The 27,478-nt window shown below is 52.8% G+C and overlaps 1 protein-coding gene across 1 annotated transcript in view; it reads right to left on the bottom strand.

Annotated features, from left to right (window-relative positions):
• Positions 1-27,478, bottom strand: part of LOC308641597 (signal-induced proliferation-associated 1-like protein 2) — a gene marked incomplete at its 3' end in the record, with an annotated part of 82,956 nt that overhangs the window by 18,308 nt on the left and 37,170 nt on the right. The window contains exons 2-3 of the mRNA XM_081280265.1: positions 1,991-3,352; positions 1,661-1,871 (exon numbers count right to left, since the gene is read on the bottom strand). Of these exons, the coding sequence (XP_081136391.1) occupies positions 1,661-1,871; positions 1,991-3,106 (1,327 nt within the window). The 5' untranslated portion in view covers positions 3,107-3,352. The remainder of the gene's footprint in view (positions 1-1,660; positions 1,872-1,990; positions 3,353-27,478) is intronic.

The following is a 27,478-nucleotide window of genomic DNA, read 5'->3' as shown; positions in this document are numbered from 1 at the left end:
AAAGGAGGTGACCCGGTCAACATCAGCTCCTTGTTCCAAATGCACTTTGGGACGTGAGAAAGAGTCACTGGCACCAAGCATGTGCAGAATGTCGACGCACGCAGAACTGGCATGTTCTGACATCAGCCACCTGGGGATCTTGAGCATGAGAAGCCTAGAAGCCTCGACCTCACAGTCAGCACTGGAAGCCACAGTTCGTCAACAAAAGCAGCCTTCACAAGAAACCCACTGCTCCAGGGCCTCCCTTTCTGGAAGCGACCGACTTCCCCCAGAGACCAGCCTTGAGTCACACCTGGGCTGCCCGTGTCATGGCTCATTACTGCACAGGCCGAGGACAGGCCAAAGGTTCCTGGGCTCCGCCACTGGAACACAGCACAACAGTGAGCACCGCCGCAGAAGGGCCACAGTGAGACCAAGACTGTGGCAGCACACCACTTCTGGGCACAGTGACCACTGTGTCACAGGGTGAATGTCAGCTTGCTCAGCTTTGCTGCTCACCCAGCTTCGTGACCGTTTCTGACCTACGTGACCTAGCGAAAGCGTGGTGATAGGCGACATCAATACGCAGAAGGGGGAAACAATGTTATAACTGCAACTTATCTGGCAAATGACTTCTCCCACTCTGGTCATCCCTGGGGAAAGGGTCCATGTGACTGCAGGGCTGTAAGGGGCCCAAGGCCCTCCTGAGGTCTGAGTGACACTAACCCCTAGCAAGGGAAGCCCCCAGAGTCCAAAACTGCAAGTACTCAGAACAGAGCATTGCTAGGGACGAGGGCTCTGCCAGGCGGCACCTGTGGGCAGAGGGGTGGCAGGTGGAGACCAACAGACAAGTAGAACCCCGAGAAAGAAGGAAGGGGCTGAGGGGCCCACTGCACCAAGCAGGAGGACATGGGAAACCCACGTGCTACTGCCAGGTGCTCTGCCACCCGTGGAACCCAATAATCAAGGACACTAGTGGAAGGCCAAAGACTCTACATCCCTCTGCAGGAAGTACCCTTCCAGCCTAAAGATGCAAACAAAAGCAAAATAATTCATTTTACCTGGGACTGACGAGTTTTAAAAACAATACCACCAGGGAATTGTTTCTTACTATATGAAACCAATCATAGAACTACAAAGAAACTCCACCTGTCTATCATGCTAACCCACATGTCCTTTCAACAGGGTCTGGCATGTTCAGTACATAAAGCAACATGGTGGAAGCAAAATACAGGGAAGACAGGAGTGGGGAAAGCCACAGAACTGTCCACACACAGAACCTGTCAGGGAAGGCTTATTAAAAGGGTGAGGAGTAAGTTCAGTTTGACAGATGTGATGCGCACAGACGGGAAGGGACAGGCAGGGCGAGACAGAGATGGAGTGAGACAGAGAGGCCGAGATAAGACAGAGCAAGACACAGAGCAACAGTCACACAGAGTGACAGAGACAGAGTTACAGAGAGAGAGACAAGGGACAGAGAAAGAAGGCACTTCCACACTGGGGATCGTTAATCAGCGAAGGCAGAGCTGGGTTTCCAAAGCAGCAACAAGGACTGAGGCAAGGACGAGCCCAGGCCCAGTGGGCCGGTCTTCCGAACCCTGAGGGACCTGCTCCAATGCAAAGCAGGCCACACTGGCCTAAGGACTCACCCCGAGCACACCGAAGCCAGCCAGGCTCCTACCTTTCCCATAGAAGAACTTGCGGTAATAGTAGGCCCCGAGGTCGACATGCTCTATGATGTAGCGCTTGACCTTCTCCCTGTGGACGGGCTGGTTTTCCCGTGGCACCTCCAAGACGGAGACGCCTGCATTGGTGCAGTGGGAACTCAGGGAGGACTCAAAGGAGCAGCTTTCACTGGAGCCCAGAGAGGCTGAGCTGGCTCGAGACAGTTTCTGAAGTAAGGGCAGCTGAGAACCAGGTCATTGCTCTTCCCATCCCCCTCGTCAGCATCCAGGTTCTCCTTCGAGTTGAGGTCCTCCTTGCTGCCCAGAGGGGACTCGCAGCCTCCCGCCTGGCCTGCAGGCGCCTGGGTCTGCGAGGCGGCCGAGGCCCCCGTGGTAGTGTTCTTCCGTCTCCCCACGTTGGCCCTGGTAGCCATGGCTTCATTGATGTTGAACAGGACACTCTGCACGTCATAATGTGCGAAGCACCGCTGGCAGTTCCAAGGGTGGACAACCCTGTCCAGGCGGCCATCTTCCAGGTCAGACACAAACTTGAAGATCTCATGCTCACTCTTGACGGTCCGCAGCTTCCGAAAGAGGGAGGTTTCCACCGACTCTGATTTCAACCTGCGCTTGAAAGGCTTGTCCCTGTCCCTCCCCACCAGGAGCGCACTGTCCACATAGTCCAATCCTGAGATGCGGACAAATTCTCCCCGAGAAATCTGAGCTGCTGCTTGCAGGCTGGGGGAGATTGCAGAGTCACAGGGAAAAAACTCAGGAAACCCAAGTGGGACCATTGCTTTGGGGTCATAGTTGTCCATGCGATAGCCTCGCAGCATAGCAAAGAAGCTTTCTCCAGAGAGGCCCTGCCTGTCGATGGACGATGTGCTTCCATACTCCCTGTGCAGGGCCGCCCCAGTGTTGGGGTTGACCGCACGCTGGTCCAAGACATCCTCGGCATCGATGTCACTAATGGTGACATCACTGTTGCTTCTCTGCCTTATGGGGTGCAGCCCTCTTTGGGGAGAATGAACAAAGATGTCTCCAATGGTGTACTTGGCCTCCACCAAGCCCAGGTCAAGCTGCTCCCCCTGCTGCCCCTCGCTCTGGTCACTCTGCCCATTCTGCAGAATGGATGTCACACTCTCGTGGCTGCTCTGAGACCGGCTGTCCCATAGTGTCTTGCAGGGTGGCTCCTTGGGGCAGTCCTTTTTAGGTGGCCACTCAGACACTCTGGCTCTAACGCCCATTTTGGGCATGGCTGGGGTACTGCTGGCTGGTCCACCACCACTCTCACTGGAACTCGAGGCATTCAAGGAAGCAGCAGGTCCCATGTTGCCATTAATGGCTTTAAATTTCCGAGCAAAATAATCATCTGACTGCATGATTCTAGGAGGGCCCGTGAACTGGGAAGAGGCTCTGCCAAGCTTGGGCTTCTCTGCTGGTGGCTGTCTTGGGTCACTCATGTCCAACCTGGTGAGAAGCTGAGCGTCACCAGTAAGACTGCTGTAAACCTACATCCACTGCCATTTGCAACTCTAGAATACAGGCACATAAAGGCCTGGACTATTTTCTCTTCGTCACCAAAAGCAATCAACGTCCTTTGAGTCTAGTTTCTCCAAGCCAACCCACTTCTCGGCTGTTGACAACTCGGTTGCCTCTACTTTTCAACAGCATTCCTCCAGACAGCTGACCAGGGGTATTCTCTTCACCTACGTCAAGATAGGAAACAGACATTAGCATTGATGAAGCTCAGGGTCAACAGGTTCTGTGGTCTGGCTTCTTTCCTTCTGCTTCTGCCCACATCAATTCCCCTGAACTGTCAAAACCTCAGGTCTCCACAGAGCTACTGCCACCTCTCCTCTCTGGAGCACTGTTCCCTGAGAGGGTGGCCAGAAGCCACACACAGAGCCTTCCATGCACTCAAAGGCCTTCCTAGGATGCCTGCAGTCACACGTTCTGGGGCAGACCTAGCATGAATATGAGAACCAGGCTGTGTAGACACACAGCCCACACTCCACGGTCCTGCAGTACCTGTCAATCCAACAGTGTTCCCCTCTCCCACCACGGCTGACCCACACTCCAGGCCAGCAGCCTTCCCCTCAGCCCCAGCCATGGTGACATCACACAGCCCAGCCTAACGGCGGCCACCCTGACAGGCTGCGTCAGCTGCGAGAGCAACAGCAGTCATGGGTGCAACATTCCGTGTGGGCCAACACCAGGCACTGGCAAGGCCTTTTCCTACCCACCACTCATGGTCAAATCGCATCTCAGATACCCCCAAGAGTGGGAGGGGTCCTTAGGGATTTGGCATTTCAGAGTAAGTTTCGTATGTCCCACAATCGTTTTGTCAAACGTGCTGGATAAAACAAAAGACACCTGCAAGTCGTTAACTCTGTGGCTGACCTGGCAGAAACAATGTGATCAACTCTTCTTTGAAAATGTTTTTCTTCTCATTTATTCTGTCTCTGATGAGACAAAATATTGATAGGTATTTTATATTTTCCCAGCACACGTATGACGGTCTAATTCAGAAGAGAAACTCTACCTCTTCTGAAAACAGCAACGCTAAGAAAGACGTGATCAAACCCATTTCCCTTGCCTCTCCAAGTGTGAGGAACGCTGCAGTTCAGCTGGAAGCCGAGACCCCCGACGCCCAGTGGTGGGTGGACCAGGACAGTAGCCCTCCCCTCGGTAGGAAAGTGTCAGTGTGGGCATGACCCATGCGGTTTCACAGCAGGGGCCTGGAATCGTGTAGACACACAGCCCACACTCCCATGCGGAGCATCCAGGCCAACGCAGGGTGACGGAATTTCCTACACAGTGCAGCCATTATGAGATGCATCCCTGGAAATGGAGACAGTGACAACAGAAGAACAAGAGAACAGCCCTCCGTCTTCTGGAGCATGTCTGATTCACTGGGCTCGGATTCCACAGAGCCTACCAACTCTGCTGCCCAACTCTGCTGCCCAACTCAAGGTGGACCACAGACCTAGCATGAACGTGAGAACCAGGAACTCCAAGAGAACACTCTAGGACCCTGGACTTGGCTGTGGTGCCACAAGCACAGGCAACAGCAAGAAGCAACTGTAACTGGACTTCATAAAAATCAAACCTTGGCGGTCAGCAGAGCTGAGTGAGAAGGCAGGAGGGGGTGGCACTGGTGAGCCGTGTGAAGCTAAGGCCTCAGCAGGAGCCATACCGCGTGCCCCCACGCTCATACCAGGCCCTGCTGGCACCCGCAGAGCAGCCCTGTGGTGCTGGACACCGGGAAGGCTGCCTGGGTGGTCACATCTGGCCATGTAGCCCATCGACACACCCCCAACACAGCTCCCCTTGACCTCAAGACTCTCCCCACCTCTGAACTATAGCACGGAGCATGCAGGCTGTGACTCATGGAACGAATCTATCCTAACAGGGAGTGCCACACACAAATTCTACAACTGTGATTTATACCCATGAACACACGAGGCATGATGGGTAGCCTCCGATACACGGTCCCACAGCGGTGTATGCCCAGACCCACACCCCGCAGCCAGACCCATGCGGCACACCTTGGGCCCTCTGGTCCCAGGCAGAAGAAAGAGTTCCCCAAAGGGTTCAAAGGGCCCCAAGCCAGGCGCCAATGGAAAGCACACCAGCACCTGGGAACACAGGGATAGGAGCCTCCAAAGCTGCCATGTAGTGTCTGTGAGCCTCTCCGCTTAACCCAGTCTCCCTCCTGAGTGTCTGGCTTCAGCTCAAACTACATCAACATTTCCATTATAAATCTGTTTTCACATTTTCCTGGTTTGATTGAAAAACATGTTAGTATGAAACACAAGCATAAGTTTGAATTTTAATGCTTTTTATCGGCAAAACGGTTTTTCTACAAAATCAAAACGTCAGGAAGCAAGTCTGAGAAAAACAAAGCTTCTGTAGAAAATTCTTCAGATATACATTTTATATCCTCGGTTCTCAAGCACAATTTGTTCTCTATTTAGGTCAGTTACTGTCCACCTGAAGGACTGGCATTCACCTTGCACCTCGGTCCCACATCACTGCAGGGTCTTCTCCAGGTTTTCGTCCACGCATTACGCCTCACAGAGAGGAACTCTGAGTGAGCCTTCCTCCAGCAAGTTCCTCATGATGCGTGCATTATAAATGTTGAAAAGCAGCAAAGAATTCCTACCAGTAACTAGGGCTGCTGATTTTATATACATTGAACAGAACCTTGAGATGCTCCACAGAAAAGAGATTCAATGTCCCATCAAAATTACAAACGTTGACATTTCAAGGGACTTTCTCCTGAGGGGCAGGTTCTGCAGCCAGGCAGGACAGAATTCGCAGAAGCAAAGGGCCACACTGGGGACTAACCTGGTGAGACAACCTCCAGCCCCTCGGTTGGTCAAGGAGAGCAGGGAAGCTGCTCCAAGAGAGTTAGGGCCAAGATAAGCCAGCGTTGCCTACAAAGCCGTGCCCCTGTGACCTAAGACTGCCCTGCACTTCCCCAAGTCTCTCTCCATCACCACACAGCTTCTTCTCTGTGGCCACCAGGCAAAACATTCTTCCCAACATCTCATATGCTGATGTTGCTCAGATATAAAACACGGTGAGGAAAGCTGGAGAGAATCTAACTTAACCCAGGAGCTCAGGGACAACCTTGGCCACACTCTCGCTCCAAGGGCGAAATGACAGCTCCCAGGCTCTTGGACTACTGCCATGGGTGCTGCTTTCCTCTCACCTCTTCAGACATCAATCACAGAGCCTAGGAACTGAAAGCAGGCTTGGGGCAAACAGGCCCAGAAACTGCTCAGAGCGCCATCATACGTCTCCAAGAGGACCAGTTGGGGGTGGCTGCGCCAAGTCAGTGTTGTTTATGCACTGACTGGAGATGTCTTGAGCTCAGAACTGCACCTCCAGGAGTGATCCCACTCCAGAGGCAGGGAGCAGAAGCCCCCTGCCTGGAAACTCACTACAAATGCCACTGACATCAAAAGCCTATTCATGTCCAAATACTTAACAATACTGATGGCTCAAGTTCAAGGCCAGCCTCAGTAACTCAGTGACAACTTTGTGTCAAAATAAAAAAGGCTAGAGCGGTAGTTCCATGGTAAAAGCATCTCTGGATTCAATTTCCAGTAACCCCCACCCCCCCAAAAAAAGGCTTAAAGAATATGCTTTAAACTGGGCGCTGTGGTGCAAGGCTGTAATCCCGGTGGCTCAGGAGGCTGAGGCAGGAGGATTCTGAGTTCAAAGCAGCCTCAGCAACTTAGTGAGGTCCTAAGAAACTGTCTCTAAGTAAAATACACAAAAGGGCCGAGGATGTGGCTCAGTGGTTAAGTGACCCTGGGTTCAATTCCGAGTATCCAAAAAAAAAAAAAAGTGCTTTAATTTGGATGGTTCCACTATGCTGTTCTATCCTGTACCAGTACTATCTTATAACTCCATTGCGTGTGCAGTTAGCTGTGCCAAGCACTCAGTAATGAAGATCGGCTCATTTCTCAGAACAGAGCCCATTCTGAACAAGAGAATTAAGAAATATTCACATTCACACACGTACGTAGCTCACCAACGGCACAAGAGAAGAACGTCAGAGCAACCCAAGGACTGCTGTGGATGGTCAGTCTTCCATCTGTACATTAAACACATGCTGGAACTCACAAACTATGATGTGACTGGGCACTTCATGAAGCAGGCACACCTTGATTTTCTTAGTGAAAAGCCCCCCGAAAGCCTGACCTCGTGCCCATCATTCAGCAGGAATGAAAGAGTCACAATGGCTGATGGCCCAGGTGGGCAGTACAGTCAGGCACAAGGTTGGACCACAGCTGCACTAAGTGACCCTGTGATGTGGCCTGATGGCTTGACCTGGGTCTCTGTCCTCTCTGCAAACTAGAGATCATCATGGGACCCACCTGTCAGGCCACAGGGCCCAGTGAGATGGCATCTGGGAGCACCCTCTGGGAACTGTGCCTGCCTCCAGCTGAGACATTGGAGCCCACCTGTTGTTTACTCACTGACTGGAGATGTCTTCAATGTCAAGAGCAGGTAGGTATGGCCCTACTGGCAAAATATCACTGTTCCGAGTCTCCCAGAAAAGTTCTCGACCCTACGGTAACCTCTTGAGCCAAGTGACCTCAGGCAGCAGCAGTCGCAACCACGCCCACCTGAACACTGGCCAGACTGCAAGGCACAGACGGGGTCCTCCACAGAAACCTGCCACAAGATACTGGTCTCAAGGCCATGGAAAAGGAGGACCCAGGCATGCGGGTGTGGGGGAGGGCCAAGACCAAGTGCAGAGGACTCTTTACCCTGCCAACACACACTTCCTTCTCAACATGGCGGGGCAGTAACGGACTTGGAAAGGACAACATGGCAATGTCTGCTCCTGTAAAAGTGTCTTTCTACCTAGGCACTGAGCATACCACCCTGCTGGGCACCCACTCCCCTCCCAGGGGCTCATGTCACCATCATGTTCTCCTGCCTGCCCCAGTTCCCAAAAGCAGAGAGTGGAAGTGAGGACCCCATCTTCTGGTTTCAAATCCTCCAAGAGAAGCCACATGGGACCCTCGCCACCCAGGAGCTGTGACTGTGGGGACTCCTGCTGTGCACAGCCTGAAGCCCCACGGGCTTCCCGTCCCAGTACAGACACACATAACCTAGAGGACAGGCGGCTTTCAGCAACTCTGGGGCCTCAAGAGAATGTGTTTTGAGTCGAGTGCACCAATTCTCCTAACTTAGAGGACAGGCTGGGAACTATTTCTCGGAAATGTTTGGGACAGACTCATTTATGTGCTCTACACACAGCACTGCAGTCTGGACCCTGACTGCCTCGAGGCCCTCACGCTCATGGCGCGATCCCTAGTGAGACATGACTGGGAGGCGGGCCTGCTGGACAGCTGCCACTCACTGGGGCATGCCCTCGCCTCCTGGGGCCTACCGGGCAGTGACCCAAGTGGTTCTGCTCTACCACATGCTCCCCCAAAGCAGCAGAGCCAACCGACCACAGATGGAACCTCTAAACACGGGACCCAAGATAAGCATCTTTTCTTCACAAGTTGATTACTGCAGGCATGTATAATAGGAACTGTAAGCTGACCAACCAACCTTAGAAACTAAAGTCACCCAATAGAACCTTCCACCTACAAGCAGAGCTGCATCTATGCCAAGGCGTGATGACCACCTCTCAAGAACTACTCAAGGAGATACAATCATATGATATGCTGCATAGAAAACACTTATTTGCAGAAGTTCTCAAATATTTGGTGCATAATCATCACAGACTGGCCTTCACACTTGCACATCTGATCCTCCTGGGTCCTTTCAACCCTTCCCACCTCTTCCATTTCCCTCTACCACAGAAGAGAATGCAAACTCCTCAGCCCAGCAAGCAGGGCCCTGCAATGCCTGACCCCAGCCTTTCCCACTGTCCAAGAAACCAGGCCCTGAGCTAAAGGAAGTGAGTTAGGCAAACAGAAAGTGTCTGCCTCATGTGTGCTGCAGCGACGTCCTTGGTCCTAGCAGTCTCTGTCTTCATCCTTGGGCCCAGCTGAGCCCACCAGGACCTTGTGTCCCCTCCATTCTAGGTGTTCCTCCCTAACCGTCTGCTGAGGCTATGAATGGACGGTGCCTGGTTTGTATACATTGTTAGTTGCACATGACAAAAATCAGGCTTTGCTGCCTAGTAATTCCCTGACTCAGAAAATCAGCTAAGTATTTCAAGAATCTGCAAGAAGCTATTTCCGGTAAACTTTGTCAGCATGTGCTCCTCCACAGCCTCAGGCTGCGCTAGCAGAGGTGCTCTGAGCATCTCCGTCCCCTCCGAACATCCCTGCCTTTTAAAGGACAGCCTGTGCCCATGCTGACCAGTGAAAGCCTCTGAGCTCACATTTCACCTGGCTCAGCCCCGCTGGCAAGAGGACCGTGAGTCTGCCCAGGCGCACAGCATTTCAGTGACTCTCCAGAAGGCCTGCTGTGTGACGCGGCAGAATCAGCACTGTAGAGGACTGCATCCCGACGACGTGCACAGCCCGGTCTCCACAGGCAAAAGGAAAGCAAGCCCAGAATGCCTGGGGCCTCCTCGCTCTGCTCCACCTCAATCACAGCACTCTGAAGTGGGTGGTACAGGCCACCTGCCCACAGACAAGCACCAAGAGGCCCCAGACACCTGTGAACAGGAAGCCTGTAACACACTGCAGCTTCATCTCCACACCTCTCCAGGAGAGAGGCCATAAAGCAGGTGGACAGCCACAGGCAGCAAAGCAGCCGTCCAGGCTGGAGCAGATCCCAGAGCACATCCCCATCTCCAGAGGCCTCAGGCCCACTGGCCTTTACCAGACGGCTCAGCACCTCCGCAGGCAGAGTCTCAGGGGTGCCTTGCAGGACATGCAGGATGCAGCATACACAGGGACAGTGGCTGCGAGCTAACTCCTGGCTTCTTACTGCATACACTTTGTATTTGCTCTCACCATCTGAGGCCAGACTCTGGACTAAAGTACATGACAGGAACATCATGGGGCTCCATGAGTCTACATCCCCCAAAGCTGCAGCAGCTTGGTTTGCTGGCTAAACCAGTGGTCCACGCATGCAGCACAGCGGTGAGCAGGATGAACTGCATGCAACCAGATGGCACTCCAGCCCCAGGAGCCAGCGTCCGTCCTTCCTCCCAGGCAAAAAGACCAGGGAACAGAGAGGCTCTCCTTAACTGTCATCTGCAGCTGGATACACACAGCATCCAGTTTCCCAGCCCAAACGTAATCACCTCGCTGTCTGGAGCTGAGCAGCAGTGGGGTTACACTGCTGTGATTTTCAGTCACTGTATTGGTGGCTTCCTTCCCTGCCAATATGTAAAGATTTTCTGTTCAAATAAGTCACAGCTTTCTCTGGGTGCTGCAGAGCTGCTGGACACAGACTGAGGCGTGGTTCTGTCCCTCCCTTCTCCAGTGTCACTGAGGTATGCACCATCAACAACTGAGCTGCAGTGACTCTGAGGCTAGGGATGCACCCATCACAAAACAGAAAGCCATTTCCTGCTCTCAGAAGCAACCACAGAGCACAACCAGGCATTGGGGCATTCATAGCTGGGCAGCAGGGGCACCCGCCAGTCCAGGGGACTCACTTCTCACCTGTTTACCCCAACCCCACAAGCAGAACTTCACAATGCAGTCGTTTTCAAAGACATTAGTGAACTTCAGAGCACACAAATTAGACAAGGAGTGACAAGATGTTGCCTGTATGCTCACAGCCTGTCTCTGAAAGGACACGAGACACAAGCCACACCACAGGGCAGGGGTGGGAGAACTGTTCCCTGAGCAACCTCTGGACAATGGGAACACATTTCTCTAAGTGAAGAGAACTCTTTTCTTCTCCCCACCAAATCACACCAGAATTTTATATGCGGAACACACAGCTAAATTACACAACAGTCGGAGAGAGATGTGTCCCCCGGTCACTTCTGGGAGAGCTCACCCGTTAGTCTATTTTCTGTTACCATAATGCAATACCTGAGGCTGGGTCAGTGATTAAGAAAAATGACCACCACCGGCCTCAGAAAGCACACAGCCTCCAGGCCACACGTCCCTCGGATCAGACTGGTCCTCCATGAGCCTGGGGAAAGGGTGCTAGGCCAAGAGATGCCTCCAATGTACTTGCGATGCAGCTGAGTGATGAAGGCAGGCACACTTCAGTGATGGCAGGAGCTCCCTTTTCTGGGACATGAACAGAGGCAGGTGCTGCCTGAAACTCCGGGGGCTGAGGCACAAACCCGAGGAGAACCTGGGCCTTCTAAGTCACACAGGAACAACAAGCAGCGCTAGGCTGCTTCTCCCTTGCCTGTACCTGGTCCCTACGTGTCCCCACCACCTCTGTGTGTGACAGTCCTGTGCAGGGAGGAAGAACAGGTTCTCACGTAGAGTGTCCCAAAGGAGGCAGCTATGCCAGGAATGTCCTCTTCCTCCCTGTGCAGAAGTGGAGACCCATGTTGGGATGGCTGAAAGGGGCCAGGCGCATAGTTACCTACAAGATGGAGCGCAGAATCTACCTCAACTCCAGCTGTCCACACCCACCTGGGTATTTTTGTTGTTGCTGCATGAAATATGTATTAATAATGCCACTTCATCAGTTTACCAAATGGCATCTTGCTGTATTTAAAGGAGAGTGTTCATTACTCAAAGGACCATCTGTCTAAGAGCTCGACAGACGATTCAAGGAGCCGCCATCTATTGGAGGGTGCATGGCTGCATTCTATCATGTCGAAATTTACACCTCTAAGTGTTTTAAATATGCACTTTCTTATCCAGCCACCCACTATAAGCTAGACTTGATTACTGTGCCTTTTTTGGTATTTTTATCTTCTTTTTCGTCAAATCAGTATAGAAATTTCAATATGAGGGTGGCTTAACCCATGCACAGAGGACTGCCAACCTCAAGGGCCAGTGGCCACTGCCCCTCTCACAGGAAACAAGCCTGGTAGCAGCAGTGCCATCAACCAGGAAAGTAGCCAGATGGATCACACAGAGCAGGAAGCATTTGAAAAGCAGTGCATCTGCCTTTCTGAGCATCAGTCACCGCTGTGGCTGCCACGGTCAGGGCAGCAGCAGCACCTTGCTGTGTGTCACCCGACCACTGTACTGGGCAGAGCACAGACCAGCAGCCACCTCTGCTGGGGAGGAGACAACCCAAGAAGACCCAGCAGATGCACAGCTTGAGCAGAAACACTAAGACCTCTTTCCAAGCGGTCATTTAAAAGATTCAAGAAGCTTTTAAGGTGGACAAGGTTGGACAATGCGCTCAGGGTGACGCTGGGCAACTCATCAGGAGTGGCGCGTAGAGCAAGCTCAGGGGAGGGTCATCTAGAGGCAGTGGCTGAGTGAGGAGCCTGCAGGACTGGCAGGAAGGTGAAGATGACAGGATTCAGGTCCAGGACTAACAGGCACTCCAGAGACACTCCAGCCACAGCATGCAGGCCCATCTGTGCTCTTATACCCCCCAGGGGGAGCAGATCCAGGGCAGGGGGCACCACACACATCTGAGCAATAGGAGCTGAGGAGCAAGCAGCACCCGCACAAACCGGTGGGAACTGCAGGGTCGAGAGAAGGCCAGAGGAGAGAAAGAAGATGGGTGTGGCTGAGTCCCCTGCTCCAGTGACCAGAAAGAGTCTCGCTGCGAAGGTAATTGTCCATCAAGGAGCTAGGCCGTAAGGGCCAGGCACAGGGACTCTGCCTTCACCTTGAGAGTGCCAGTCACAGCCCAGAGCCTGACGGGGTGAGCCCCGACTAGATGTGGCTTTCGCTGACAGCGGCAGACAGGCCCACCCACTGCCCTATCAGGCAGCCCATGCTTTCTCGACTATGACGTGTAAAGCTGAAACCGAGACAGGGGCCCTGGCCGAGGTGCTCAGGGTGAGCACTCTGCATTTGCCGAATCACAGGTGCCAGAGCCAGGGAGGGATCAGAGCAGATAGCATGAGGGCACGGGATAGGACCAGGGCATGGGACGGGACCAGGGCACCGTAGCCGGCTGCGCCCTGTCTCTTGCTACCTGTGTGACTGCCCAGACTGCCCGAGGGTACAGGCAGCCAGGGCTAGGGCGCAGCTTACGTGCTCCCTCTCCTCGCACGATGTCCCAGCAGACCTGCCAGGTCCCTGTCCACTGTGAAGCCCACGCAGGAAGTGCCTTCAAGTCTGTGGGCCTGCCTTCCTTTTAGTCAGACAATGCGTTCAAGTCACCATGCACTAGGGAGACCACTGAGTGACTGTCCAATTTCCTAAATGACACAGAACTTTTAAATGAATCATTATTCCACATTATACCTGATTAAGAGGGACAGAACCCAGGCTCTGACAGCCCCGCTCAGGCCTTCCTAAAGCCCACAGGCAACCAGCAGCAAGGGGAGGAAGAGGCGGCACACGCTGCTTCCCATTCCATCTGCAGGAGTTTCCTCCAAAATTAAGAACAAAAATGGATAAATTCAATTTTAAACTTCTACCTTGACTTCTGGTCTGTCCCTGCGAAAGACATGTGATAGGCACTTGTGCCACTCAAGTGCAGCCACCAGTGGAGGCCAGGAAAGGACTGAGGGGGAGGAACGTGCAGTCAGCACCCCACCCAGGGAAGTGAGGCCCAAACCCCAGGCCCTGGACAAACGCCCCAGCGCCACAGTGAGTGGTCACACAGGCACCGCGCCAGAGGGGCACTGAGGAACAAAACACTTGGAGGTCTATTTTTAACAACACTTTATCCAGCCTATCAAATACCAGAGCCTTCAAAAAGAGAACTCTTTCCACAACACGTCCCTCAAAACAGCACCCTTTGTTCCTTCTCAGGACGCTACAGATTTCCTTCCAATAGCTTCTGCAAGAGCCGCCACAGGCGCCAGACTAGGGAGGGAGGCATAGGCCATCCTCCCAGAGGTGGCCTTCTGCATTGCACGCACCCCGTGCCACCAGACATGGGTGGCGCTTCTTCTAGGAGCTGGTCTGTAGCAGCCGCTGGGTGAGCACCCATTTTCACAGCTGCTGGCGCTGGCCACTTGGGTGGGCTCAAAAAGGTCAATTATTTTTATTAAAATAACAACAAGGAAATGCTTTCCAGGAGTGAGTTTCCAAGTGAAGGAGTCTGCACACCAAGCACCTGTGTCTGTAGTTAGCAGAATTCAACCTGCTTCTCTCTGTGAAGCATTTGGCTTGCTTCCTGATAATAAGTGTCCATGGAATAGAAGTAAAACCAGAAGCCAAGTCAGCTAAATATGGACATTACTCGTTCAGTTCTAGAAGAGGCTTACACTTAAATATAGTTACAACCCAAACACCTGGAAGGCTCATCTTGGCAGGGGACACCTTGAGGACAAGGGACACCTCCACCAAACAAGCCCCCAGCACGTCTGTCTCTCACAGCGTCACTCCCACGCCCAGGAGAAAAGAGAAAACTGTTCCAGACTCACCACCCCCTCCCTGGTAAGCTGAGGCCAGGGAAGAAAGGCCAAGTCTGCCCTCTTTGCCATGCTTGTCCTCCCTGAGGCCAGCCTGGAGCGGGAACCCCACGGTGATGGCATCGGCTCCCACTGCAGCCCACGGCCTAGTACTTATCAGCAGTGCCCAAGACAGACCTTGAACAGACAGGAACAGAGCCTAAACCACTCTGCCACACGCAGGCACTCACCAAAATGCCAGGAGTAGCCAGAAAAGCAGACAGTGGGTCAGAATTCACCTTTCCAGTCCCTGACAAAGCCTGACAGCCTGATATCACCTGGCAGTCAGCATGCATCACAGCAAAGACCTGGTCTCCAGAGCCACTCCACAGAAACACCAGCCGAGTACAAAGAGAGCCCACTCAGTGCAGCTGAGGACAAGGGCAGGAATACAGGGTTCTGGGAAGTGCCCAGAACCACTCCTGCACAAAGCCAGCTTGCACCCTGTCCATCACAGGAAGCCACGCCGAGGGCAAGAAGGATCCATCACAGGCCTTCACCACCACGCTGGCCCCAGGTCCTCAGATGGCATCCCGAAGTAAGGACGGCCACCTTTACAGAAGACAACCCACAGCTAAGGACCACGGCAGCCTGGTCAGGATTGCCCTGGGAAGATCCCAGCAGGTCATCAGTGGGTGTGGCCAGAGGCACCCCACGGCCAACCCAGGAAAACCAGGAAGCACTCAAGACACCTCTCCTCTTGGCATGCCAGTTTTCCGGTGGCCACTGCTGCTAAAGGTAAAGGGAACCAGATCATCACCACATGCACATTTTTAAAGAAAGGCTTCAAAAAACCCTTCTTCTTACCCCACTTCAGTGACAAGATGGTCAAGTGCATTTCTGCAGCCCAGGTACCACATGTGCAGATGTGCTCCTTCCTGCGCTACGAACATGAGGGACAGCACCCCATAGCTCAGAACCACCAGTCAGGTCGGCCTGTTGTCCAGGAGGAGCCAAGCTGCTTCCAACAGCAGGACAGTCTTTCAACCTGTGCCTTGAAAAAGTAGGCATCTTCTCTCGCCACAGATGAAAACCCAAACCAGGTCATCAAGCCCTGGGGCAGACTTCACCTTGGACAAGAAGTCAGGACAGCTCACCCAAAGTTACAGAATAGGACTCTTGAAAACTCACTTCATTTCCCTCAAACTTTTAGACCTAGATACTATGTCTCACTGAGCACAGGACCGAGGAAACCAGTGGGCCAAGAGACCGAAGTCCACTGAAGAGCCCCTGGGCGGCAGTTAGAGTGAAGAGAAGGGAGGCAGCAGAGATCCCGCAACCAGCATGGGCAATGCACCTGCACCCCATCCGCAGGGGACTCACAAGCATTCATGAGGGCAGAGCAGCCACACTGCAGCTGCTACCGCAGGTGCCAGCAAATCCCCTCTGGTGAAGGAGGGAGCATCTGCGAGGCTGGCCTCATGTCCACCACCAGACACGGGAGGTAAGGTGTGCAAGGTAGTGGCAGGACAGAGAGAGCACCACATGCCTTTCCCGGGTGAGCACCCCTGAGGCTCTTTCTACCAGCACATGGCTGCAGCATCCTGACTGGCCAGAGGCCAAGGCTCCAAGCGCCTGAAGTCACGTCACATCCAGCTGGGGCAGGTACTCAGCATGTCTCAGTGTCTCCCATGCGTTTCCTTCTACCCTATCATATCACTCTCTCTCCTACCCAGCACACCAGGCCCTACCACTCCATTCCCACCCCACTGAACCATGGCCAGGCACTAACTCCCGTTCCCCAAGAGCACCTGCCATCCAGTGGTATCCTCCACGATCTCGCAGATTCAGGAAGCTGCAGTCGCCTTTTGTGTTCTGGCAGACCCCACCCAACATTACACTTACAACATGGCATCTGTCCTACCTGTCCTGCAGGGCTGAGGGTCTAGGGATCAGGTACGCCTCCTCCATGCTCTGCCCTCTCACTCTAACAGGGAACCTGGCCCATGAAGACACAACACCCTGCCAGCAAGCCAGACGCCCCGTGCCAGTCCAAGACATAGTCAGATCGGCAGGAGACAGAAACATCGTAAATCTAAATGACACAGAACTTTTAAATGAATCATTATTCCACATCAGCAAAGCAGTGTTGGTACAGAGAAGCAGCCCAAACAAAGAATCCACGTTCCTGGAAACAGTAGCAAGCCCCTGCCCGCTTGACAGAACCCCACCCAGGACGCCAGCTGCCATGAGCCTTCATCTGCGGCAAACTCCCCAGGGGACTGGGAAATAGAGAAAAGGATCCTCTGGCCCCTGGACTTCAACTCCAAAGAGCAAGAATTCCCAGGCCTGAGAGCTACTACCTGATCAGCCACCGCATGACTAGGGAAGGAGCGTGGGACAGGCAGTAGGCACACTGGCCACATGGAAAAAGAACCCAAGTGGATTGGAGTCTGTCCTCCAGAGGGGAGGGATCCTTGGCCACTGCATGGGCAGTGCAGGCCTGAGTCCAACTGCTCCATTTCTCTCTTCCTTGCTTTGATGGCAGACCTCGCCTGACCTTCAGGGAGACAATGTGGGGCTGAGAGGAGGTCAGATCTCAGATCATGGTGGCCACGTCCATTGTTGTAAATTACTACCTGTTAGTAGTTGGGTCAATGAGCGTGGTTAACTTGAGAGGGTTGAGATGGACCCATCCTCAGAGCACTGAGAAGAAAACCATCTTTTCCCAAACACCAAACAAGGACTCTCACCAGGAAGTCTTAGGAAGAGGCGGTGTCTGCGGGCTGACCACCTCCTGGATGGTCATCCCTGGGTGCACTTCTTCACACCCATGGGGGTCAGGTCTTATGATGGCAGTTACCTTTGATCAATGGTGGTTTCCACCAAACAGAAGAACAGTCGATTCAACAAGACTCTTCATCCCAGTCAAACCACCTCTTACCTCTCAGGGTGGAACTGCTGCAGAAACAGCTTGGTTTCCAGCCTAAACTAATGCTACTTTTGTAAGGCTGAGGCTAATTCCTGAAAAATTTAATTTGCAAAAACCAAACCAAGGCTACCATGATATAAAATTCATTTGATGTGTTAATTTCACACTCTAGAGTCCTCATCCACTGGCGGGTGGGTGATCACAATTATGCGAAGCAGAAGAGTATCTGGATTTACCCAAGCAGCCCAGACTCAACCCCAGCAGCCTGAGCCAACAGTTTGACTCTGCAGAACTCAGCCACAAGGCACTAGCGAATCTTTCCTTCCACATCTTCATACAGAAGGGAAGCTCAATGTGGGTAAATACTAGCAAAAATGTCCGCATTCCTAGCTAGACCTAGTAAACCTGGAGTGCTCAGGGCTCCAGAGCAGACACCAAACCTGGGAGCATCGAGGGCAACCCTCTTGCACCCAGGTCCGTTCTTGACAAGAACGCTGTCGGCTTCTGTAAAACAAAAAAGCCGCATGTTCTAACACAGAGAATGCTGTTGACGAAGAACATGGACTACTGAGTTGCACCAGGCTGGAGTTCCTCAGGAGCACACACCTACATACACACAAAGCACAGTGGTGACTTTGTAATCCATGCACAGGGACACAGGAGAGGTGAGGAGGACGTTCCCAGTGCTGTCCTCCTCCTGAGTGCTGGCAGTGGCAGTGACTGCTTCCTTTCCACTCAAATGCTACACACGCAAGGCGCACTCATTCTCACGGGTTCACGCAGCAGCAGCTGGCCACACACTAGGTGAAGCTCTGTGTCCACACTGACCAGTTGCCTGCTCCACTGCTGCCGGGGCTCCACAGGCCAGTCAGTGCGGACACAGGGGACCAGGAATGCCTGTCAGGGAAACCAGAGCCACAGTTCAGGAGAGCAACCCCCACGCCTCAGTGGGAAACTTCTGGAAAACTCCCCCCTGCTGGCCGAGCTGTCTGTTCTTGATTTCTACTCCCTAATTTGTCAGCTCTACTACACACAATTGTAGGACTTTAGGGGCCCAAAAAAGTCCACAAGTGTATGGACCCAGGGCATATACAGCCGTTGGCCACATCTTCCTTGACAGCAAAGAAATTTAGTTCACGTTCAAAAAAAAAAAAATAAGTTCTGTCCAAGACACTGGTGGCAGCCTGGTGGCCAGGCCCATATTTCTGTCCTCAGACTGTCACACACATCCAAACTCCCAGCTCCCAGCCCCATAGCAGGAATTAGTCAGAGATCCTCAACCTGGCTATTAGCAGCTTCTTTAATCAAATAATACCTTGCAAAGAAGCGGCTCCACCCTGGAGATCGAATACACCACGGCTCTTAATAAAGCCCCTGGGACAGGGCTGGGGATGTGGCTCAAGTGGTAGCGCGCTCGCCTGGCATGCATGCGGCCCGGGTTCGATCCTCAGCACCACATACCAACAAAGATGTTGTGTCCGCCGAGAACTAAAAAATAAATATTAAAAAAAAAAAATCTCTCTCTCCTCTCTCTTTAAAAAAAAAAAAAAAAAAGCCCCTGGGACACACAGTTTAACCCAGTCCTCATCTTTGTACCATGGTTCTCCAAGTTGTTATTCATCACTGATCTCTTTAAAAAGGCTGACCTCCATAGACATACTGTTCAATCTTCTGGGGAAGGAAGGAGCGGCCTATTGGCCATCTTGAAAGGCAGGAGAATGTCCACTGTCACCTGTTTCTACCAGCCCTGGGATGGGGCCAGAAGCCTCGTCTTCAGGAGACTCTGTCAAGACAAGCAACACAGTGACCCAGCCCTGAGTCATGTCAGCAACACCTGTGTGGATGAACTGCTCACAGGGGACCAGGACCATGGCAGGTACCACTGATGCATAAGCACCAAGAAGTAAAACCTGCGGAACAAAGAAACAAAGCTACCCCATTAGAGATAATGGATTCGACAGTCTAGATTTTTATAAAGAAAAAAGTAAACAAAAAAACTACAGGGCCTTAAGCTAGAATACAGACAGACATAAAAGAGCCTTTTTGAAAGCAGGACACATTAATCAAGTACCTTCCACGTCCCCAACAGACTGTGACTCCATTCACTGGTTCACTAGGAGGAAGGCCACCACCTCTGAAGTGACGGGGAGGGTTCCAGGACCACCATGTCCCTCCTGATTCTCTTCCCAACCCCATCAGCATCTATCCTGGCAGAACATAGATAAATCCAGGAAGCCAGCCTTCAATTATCTAAACAATCTACCCACATCTATGGTCACTATGCTATCAGCAGAGGCACTCAGACGGACCAGCTGTTCTGATATGGGCCTGTGCCTCTGAGGAGACACACTCACACCCCGCCAGCTCACAGGGCTAACCACAACACCCACAGACAGCAGCACACGACCAACACACAGAAGCCCAACCTAGAGGCCAAACCGCCTTTTAACTGGGAGTGGGATGAGTGAACACAGACCACGGTTTCCTCCTGCCACTGTCACAGGGAGACACATAGCTCCCTTGGGATGATGGTCTAGCCCACACCTTACCCCTGCCAAATCAACATTTGGTCAGAAGAGGGGACCCGAGGAAGGTATGGGGAGGGCTCGGGAGACTGACTTCTGACACACGGGCTGGAAGCCACTAACCCTCTCCATGGCAGGCCAAGAAGCCCACAACCCACAGCACCCACTGCACTAGCTTCTCTGAGGGGGCCTGAGAGGCATAACAGACTAGCTGGTGTCCAGGCAGAGCAGTAAACTCACAGAGCCAGAAGGTAAAGGGCAGTGGAGACATCATGAGGAGAAATGGGAAGCTTTCCTGACCCAAACGCAGTCAGGAAAAGCTCAAGATTCCCGGACTGTCCTCACTGAGGGGCACCAGGACATGCTCAGGAAAGACCAGCAGGAGGAGGAGTTACAGACCTTAGGGGTCCATCCCACAGCAGTGGCTTGGACCCACCAAGCATTGCTACAGAGAAGCTTTGCCTGGCTATTGGCCCAGAGAGAAATCAGTATGGGAGTTATTTGCATGAGGACACATAATTTCGAGGTCAAAGCCCCACAGCACTGACCCTAATACACTGCTTACTACAGCACCCTAATGAGGGAAGTGCCTGAATGGGAGAGAGGATCATGGACAATAGCCACTTGCTCCATGGACACCAGAGAGGAATTTCCCAGGGCAATCATGGGAACACCACATGCCTTCACCCTGAAGGACTGGCACAAGTTTCTGAGAAGGGATTAGACCAGCAAGATCTGCCTGCCTTCTGAAACAAACAAATTAACAGTGCTGGCATTCTCTGTCCACCATCAGACCCAAGCGAGGAGATCCCATGTGCAGAGACCCTGCCAGTGAGAGGCAGGGGGGATCCAGGGTGCAGAGACCCTGCCAGGCACAAGGCAGAGGGGATCCTGGGTGCAGAGGCCCTACCAGGCGGGAGACAGAGGGGATCCCCAGTGCAGAGACCCTGCCAGGCGGGAGGCAGACTGAGACAGGACAGCACTTCACAGGCTCACTTTCTGGGAAGCACCACCAACTACGCATGTTTTAGCACATTCTAAAAGGAAAAGGAGAAGAAACAAGATTTGCAACTTAATAAACACCTGCAAAGGGTGCTGGAGGAGAGCTGTGCAGACACCTGGCATTGCCTGTCAGGCTGCCAAACTTCTGCATGTTAAAGCCATTCAGGTGCTTTCTAAAGAAGAACAATTCCTACACGCCTGAACTGTGAGGGGAGTGCCTGCCTCTGAGTCAGCCCTTGTCAGACAGGACAGTGGCTTCAGAGGGCCCAGCAGCCTCTCCACAAGCCTACCTATGGCAGCGCCTACTAACAGGGCCTAGGGCAGGGGTCACAGGGAGGAGTGCGCCTGCGTGGAGGAGGAAGAGGAAAGGGGCCAGGCCTGCTCTCAGATGGAGCGCCACTCCTGGGCTTCCCCACTGGCCCCCTAGATGCATCCTTCCCCTGGACACACAGCGAGCCATGTTGGCCCTTACAGGAAAATGGGGAGCCAATGCACACTCCACATGCCCAGGGCCAGTGGTAAGAGACCCTCCTCCTTGAACAGAGTGATAACTGAACCATAAGTACCCAGCTTGGCCTCTGGTGCCATCACTGATGCCAGATTCACTGGAGGCATAGGAAATGCAGGTATCAGAAGCTCCACTTTTAGTTCAGTTTGTAAATCTCAGGCATTGGTATTTTCAAAAGCTTCCTGGGTGTACAGCTGGGGCTGAAAACTGCCTAAAAGATCAAAGGCCTTCGAGCAACTCAGATGGACTGCCCAGGCCAGGGAAGCAGAAGAACAAAGCCAGCAGGGAGTGGGTCAGCATAGGCGTGGCCCGCCTGCTGGGCTGCCAGGAGGCCCAAGGTCCCCCTGGCCACTGAGCCTTCTGAGTGGCCCAACTCAGTCCCACAAGGCTGAGCTGATCGGCTCCTCACTTCAGAAACCAAGCTGCACAGAACCACCAAGTCATGATAGGCAGCCCGAGACACAGGCCACCCAGGGAACTAGAGAATGAAAGCTGAACTGTAAACTCCTACACCCCTAATTCTAATTTAGCATTCACCTTTTCTCTTCTCAATATATTTATTTTAAAAACAGAGAGAGAGAGAATCTTGCCTTGAGTTTTTATTGAGGAGACAGGTCAAAAAGCCAAGATGGGAGAATAAATACTCATAAGATCTGATGCAGTTCAGTGGATTCTTCAGATAAAACAAGGAGGCCAGAGGACTGCAAAAGCATCACCTCAGGAAGCATGTGGCAGGTCGGGTGATTGCCCACAGCACCAAGGCTGGCAACAGGAAGACCTGGGTGGCAAACCCACTGCCACCCAACTTTGGGCTCCTCCATGAAATCGCACCCCATCCCCTAGCCCACCTGCCAGAGCTGTAGGGACATAGGAGCTGGCGCAGGGGGGCGAAGCACCGGAGGCTCGGATCTACTTCCTCAGCCACAGATACAGCCTAGCACACCTCTGCAACCTGGACAGCCCTCCATGTCTGGTGGCTCAAGTGCCCTGCATCCCCCAGCAGGGAAACAGCAGAAGAGCACCTTTAGATGGAAGGAAGGTCACCTGAGATGTGGCCCAGAAAGCCGGTGAGCTAGTGTCATCGCTGTTCAGCGTGAAGACCCAAAGACTCTCATCAGAGGACAGCCAAGACAGGACCCTGCCATGCTGCACATGTAGACTCTTTACTCCCCTCCAAATAAATGGTCCTTCAAATGGGCAAAGGTCAGGCCTTTGTTTTACTGTGCCTCCAGGTGTGCAGGGGACCAAATCACCCATGATCCCACAACCCAGGGGCAGGAGAAGCGTACGGATCCCTCCTCTCAGCCTGCACTAGACATGCCCCTAACTACCTTGGAGGAGAGCTCTGGGGGAAGCCAAAGCCCCTGTCTAACTAGTGAATCAAAGTCTCAATGCTACAGAGCTGCTGCTCACCAACACCTCCTCTGTGAAACCTCCGGCTGACACTTCCTCCAGACAGAGATGTTTAATACAGACAATTGACTCAAAGAAAGCAACTTGCAGAAGCACCGTCTGTCTGTGCACCAGCCTGCTGATCAGGCTGGGGCGCTCAGGGCAGTGCGGCTGGAACTGTGCAACCTCCAACACCAGCACCATGAAGACCTGTGTGAAGTTTCAGAGGTTTCAGGGTTAGTAACGAGAAGCCAGATGCTGCAACTGTCACGTCAGCCCCACATTCCTCTCAGCAATCATGCAGAGCCACCGAAGCAGGAGGGAGCTGAGCCGGGAAGTCGTAGCATCCAACACTCAGGACAAGTATGCTGAGAAGCCGGGTGTTCCAAGCAGTCCTAGGAATGACAAATGCATGAATAGCTGCCTGTGAGAACAGAGTAGGCGCCCATGTCAGTACAGCGTGTGCCCGAGTCCTTGAGCACATGCAGGTCTACATGCCCGGGCACACTTCTCCCCAAGGACAATGTGTGGGGCTGGGCAGCATGAGTCCAACTGTATACAGCCTTCTCTTTGGTCCTCCCCAAAGCTGCCTGCAGGAAGCCCACCCAGTCCTAAGACACCTGTAGAACAATCCTAAGTGCGTGACTTGGCACCGGGTGGAGCCCGAGCCCGAGCCCCTGCCCCTGCCTCCATGTCACTTCTAAGTCTCTCTTAAGAGGACTCAGTCCTGACCTCACCAGTGGGAACCAGAACCAAATGGCAGTAACCCCATCCAGGGCAATGCCACCAGCCAGCAAGCCACATCACCTCCTTGGCAAAGACCTCCACAGAGCTTACAGATTCCAGGCAATGCACTGTCCACGCATGAGTTCATGGGATGGAGGGACTGCGGAGGAGAAAACAGAACCCTGGCAGCCAAACTCCACCTGCACATTTCAACAATAGCCATCTCTGGGGCTGGGAACGACTGTCAAACAGCTTTAGAGAAGGTTTTGGCATAGAGGAAAGGGGGTCTGTTCAGAGCAGCTGGGTGCACACGGCATGGGCCCCCACCTTTGCTAGGAAGGCTTTCTGCACTTCACATCACTCGCTATGAGAATCAAGTTGGATTTAAAAACAACAGAGAGCCTGGGCTTGACTGGCTGACTGGAAAGGGTGCAGACTGGACCTCACCAGATACAGAGGCAAGATGATCCACACACATTAACGTCAAGACGGGGACAGGAGTGCCACAATCCCAAGTGGGGAGGTTTTCCCAGCCCAGCAATCAGGCTGGAAGTTGTACAACAGTTGAACGCAAGGAAAACTGATGTATTTGCTAAGTAGAGACAAAACTACTGCGGGACCTTAAAGCTAAAAGGCAAACAGAGGTGGCAAAAATATTTGTTTATGACAGGTGACGGAGGACTAACATCCAAACTCAAGAGACAAAAACATCAGTACATGTAGTGATCCAAAAGGCAAATGAGCAAAAGAAAACAGGTGAACATACCTAACCACAGGATTTTTTTTAGAACATAAAAATTAAAATGACGATATATTTTTAATATTAAAATCAGAAAATTAAAATGTTGAGGTTACTTGCTTGATGGAGACCATGGGCTCACTGTAAGCTGCCAAGAGACGCTCAATGAACACCACACTTGAATGGGACCTGGCCATGACACGCAGAATTCTAACCGTGCACTTTCCCCTGTGGGAAGTCCCTTCCTGGGGACCCAGCTCAAGGAGGTGGTTGTGAGAATTTCATTAACATAGCCAAATGTTTACAAGCACTTCAGGAGCCGTTTTCTGACTTCGCTGCAACCCAGGGCACAGAAAAGGCCAGAGAGTCATCAGCTCTGTCCAGGTAGCACCAGTTATCCCTAACTGACCAGTCAGCTGGTACAGAGTGAATTTACACCCAAGAAAGTGGGGGCAAGAGTAGCCTTACAGGGTGAGAGTTTTTCCATCCAGCACACCCAGGTAACACCGCCTGCTTCCTGTGCTGAGATGACAATGGCCTCCCTGAGTTTTACGTCCGCATCGGAATTCACTTGGCTGCTCAGGTGACACTTGAGCCCAGTCCCATCAGAGAAGCACCCCCTCTGCAGTCCCATGAGGCTGGCCCCACTCCATTCACTCACCCGCGTGCAGGTGTAACCGCAGTAAGGGAACACTGATGGCAGCTGGCCCACCGTGCCATGCATCCTGACGCCTGCTCAGATGCACGCTCCCAGTCACCTCACCTACCAAAGACCAAATTTGGAGTTCAGGGAGGAGAAGCACCTGCCCAGCATGGGCAAGGGCCTGGGTTCTATCCCCCAAACTATTAAAAAAAAAAAAAAAAAAAAAGGACTGGGCACTAGACGGATCCTGTATGCAGGGGGAGGGTGTGTCAAATGACAGGCCTGGAATACAAACAATAGATGGGGACAAATAATGAATCAACAGTAAACTGCTCAAAAACAGAACTGCTGTGAACAAACCATCTTTCTTAGGAAAGATGCCAAAGTACTCTGGGGTGAAAGTTCAAAGAAAACCATGTGTGTGTGCATGTGTGCACATGAGAAAGCAGAACGCACATGTGCCGACAAAGGAGGACAGGGGTCCAGTGCTGACCGGCCAAGGGCCTGGGCCTGCCGGGCCACTCCTGACAGGGCTCCTCTGCAGACCTATACTACTCCTGCTATTCCAGGAACAGCAGTGCCTACGAACCCTCACAGGTAAGGGCAGTCCTGCCCCGGCTCTAAGGATGGGTGAAGGGGACAGTCTCTGGGGTGCACACACCCTTCCCAGTAGGCTGGCCACAGGCACCATCACCACCAGCATGCTCAAGCTCTACCGCTAACCTGAGGGACACTCTTGAGATCAGTGCAAGCATCGCCTCTAAACACAGGCATGAACTCATGGGTGACCCTAAGCCCCCAGCCGCCGCATTTCCAGAGCTCAAACGAGCTCCCAAAGCCTGCTCGCCCCTGCTCGCTGTGTGCTGCAGAGAAGTGAAACAAATCCACATGTCGGCTGTAGAAACAGTCTTTAAAAACAACATTAAGAATCACAGGAGTCCAGTTCAAAAACCAAAGGCATAACTGGCCTGTCTTAGGAAGCCTACCTTTTTAAATCTGTCTCCATCTTTATGAAGCATAGAACAGTCGACAAGAAGTTACTCTAGACTCTCGACTACAGCTGAACTTGACTTCGTGCAGGGAAAGAAATTCTCACTGACCACTTTAAAGCCAAGTGTACCCAATTCTGAGGTTAAAATACTAAAGGACAGTATAGTGGGATCCTTGGGTTGGGGGGGTCAAACAGTGCTACTGTGAGGTCCAGCTGCCTCAGGCTCCCAGAGTCCATTACAGGGACAGAAAGTGCACCAGTGCTACCAGGACTGGGGAGGGGCTGGGGAGCCACCTGCCACCACAGAATGTCCGTTCTACAAGGATGGTGTGGCACACTCACCACCGTGTCAACAGAAACAGCATAGCAGTGTTCATCTGGGAGTCCCCAACACTGCCACCTACTGCAATCCAGAAAGGATGTAGCCCTGGATATCCACGTCCTGGCCCCAACCTCCCTTCCTGTCGCCACTCAGGCAGCACATGCCTCTAGTGGCCATCCACCCAGCGAGGGCTCACTGTCTGTTTCCTGGACTTCAGCTGCCAGGACAGAGGCACCATGTGCACATGACAGTCCCTGCCCAAGGACAGGCCAGGGCACCAGGCACTGCAAGACAGGAGCTGCCTGGGCAGCCTCAGGAGAGAGGCAACCAAGCTGGGCCTGCCAGTCATTAAAAGAGAACCACCATGGTCCTCAAAGCACGAGGACTCAGCTCCAAGTCCCTGCTTCTCCCCAAGAGAAGCTTCTGTCCTCCCTACTTCACACACTGGCATACCCCAAACCCTCCTGTGAGTCCCAAGTCAGTCCTGAGCACTCTCCCTCCTGCGCAGTGGGTCTGCTGACTGCTGTCTGACGTGGTGCTCCATGGATGGACCTGCTGCAAAGTCCCTCTATGATGGACAAGTTCTGTGAAGCCACTGTTCCTGCCTGCCATACGGCAAACGTCCTGCAAATAACCCGGCCCACCCAACAACTGGCTGCTCTTGTCTGCTGGTAGGAGAGGAAGGCTCGGTTCTCCAGCAGCAGCAGGCCCTGGAGCTTGGCTTCACTTCTTCCTGGGCAGGTGGTGCCCCAAGGCTCTGGCTGTTGCACTTTACAGTGCTTGCCTTAAGAGAGGGAAAGCAAGTTTTAGCAAAGTCTTCTCAAACAATCTCCCCTGTGCATGAAATGAGAGGCACACCTGGGGGCAGGAGGTCCCCATCCTGGGTCTGCACTGCAGCAGCTCTTCACACCTCAAGGAAGCTCCTTGAGGAAACCAGGTGTGCACACAGGTCTGGCCCACCTCCATTCCAACAAGTTCTCAGCTGCTTTCCAAGTGGAGGCAGCTCTGGGAAAGTGCAGGGGACACCGTCTTCCCTCTAAGAGGAACGAAAACATCCCCACTAGCTGCTCCTTCCTCAATTGGTGAGCTGGGCTTCCTGGTATTCAGGGCAAGCAGCACCAATGGAAGGCTCTATCTGTTTGGAGGTTTTTGTTTGTTTGTTGGTACCA

This window comes from Spermophilus citellus (assembly GCF_964194105.1).
Source record: "Spermophilus citellus genome assembly, chromosome: 2".
Classification (NCBI taxonomy): domain Eukaryota; kingdom Metazoa; phylum Chordata; class Mammalia; order Rodentia; family Sciuridae; genus Spermophilus; species Spermophilus citellus.
The sequence above is the reverse complement of the archived record's forward strand: the minus strand, read 5'-3'. Positions and strand labels throughout refer to the sequence as shown.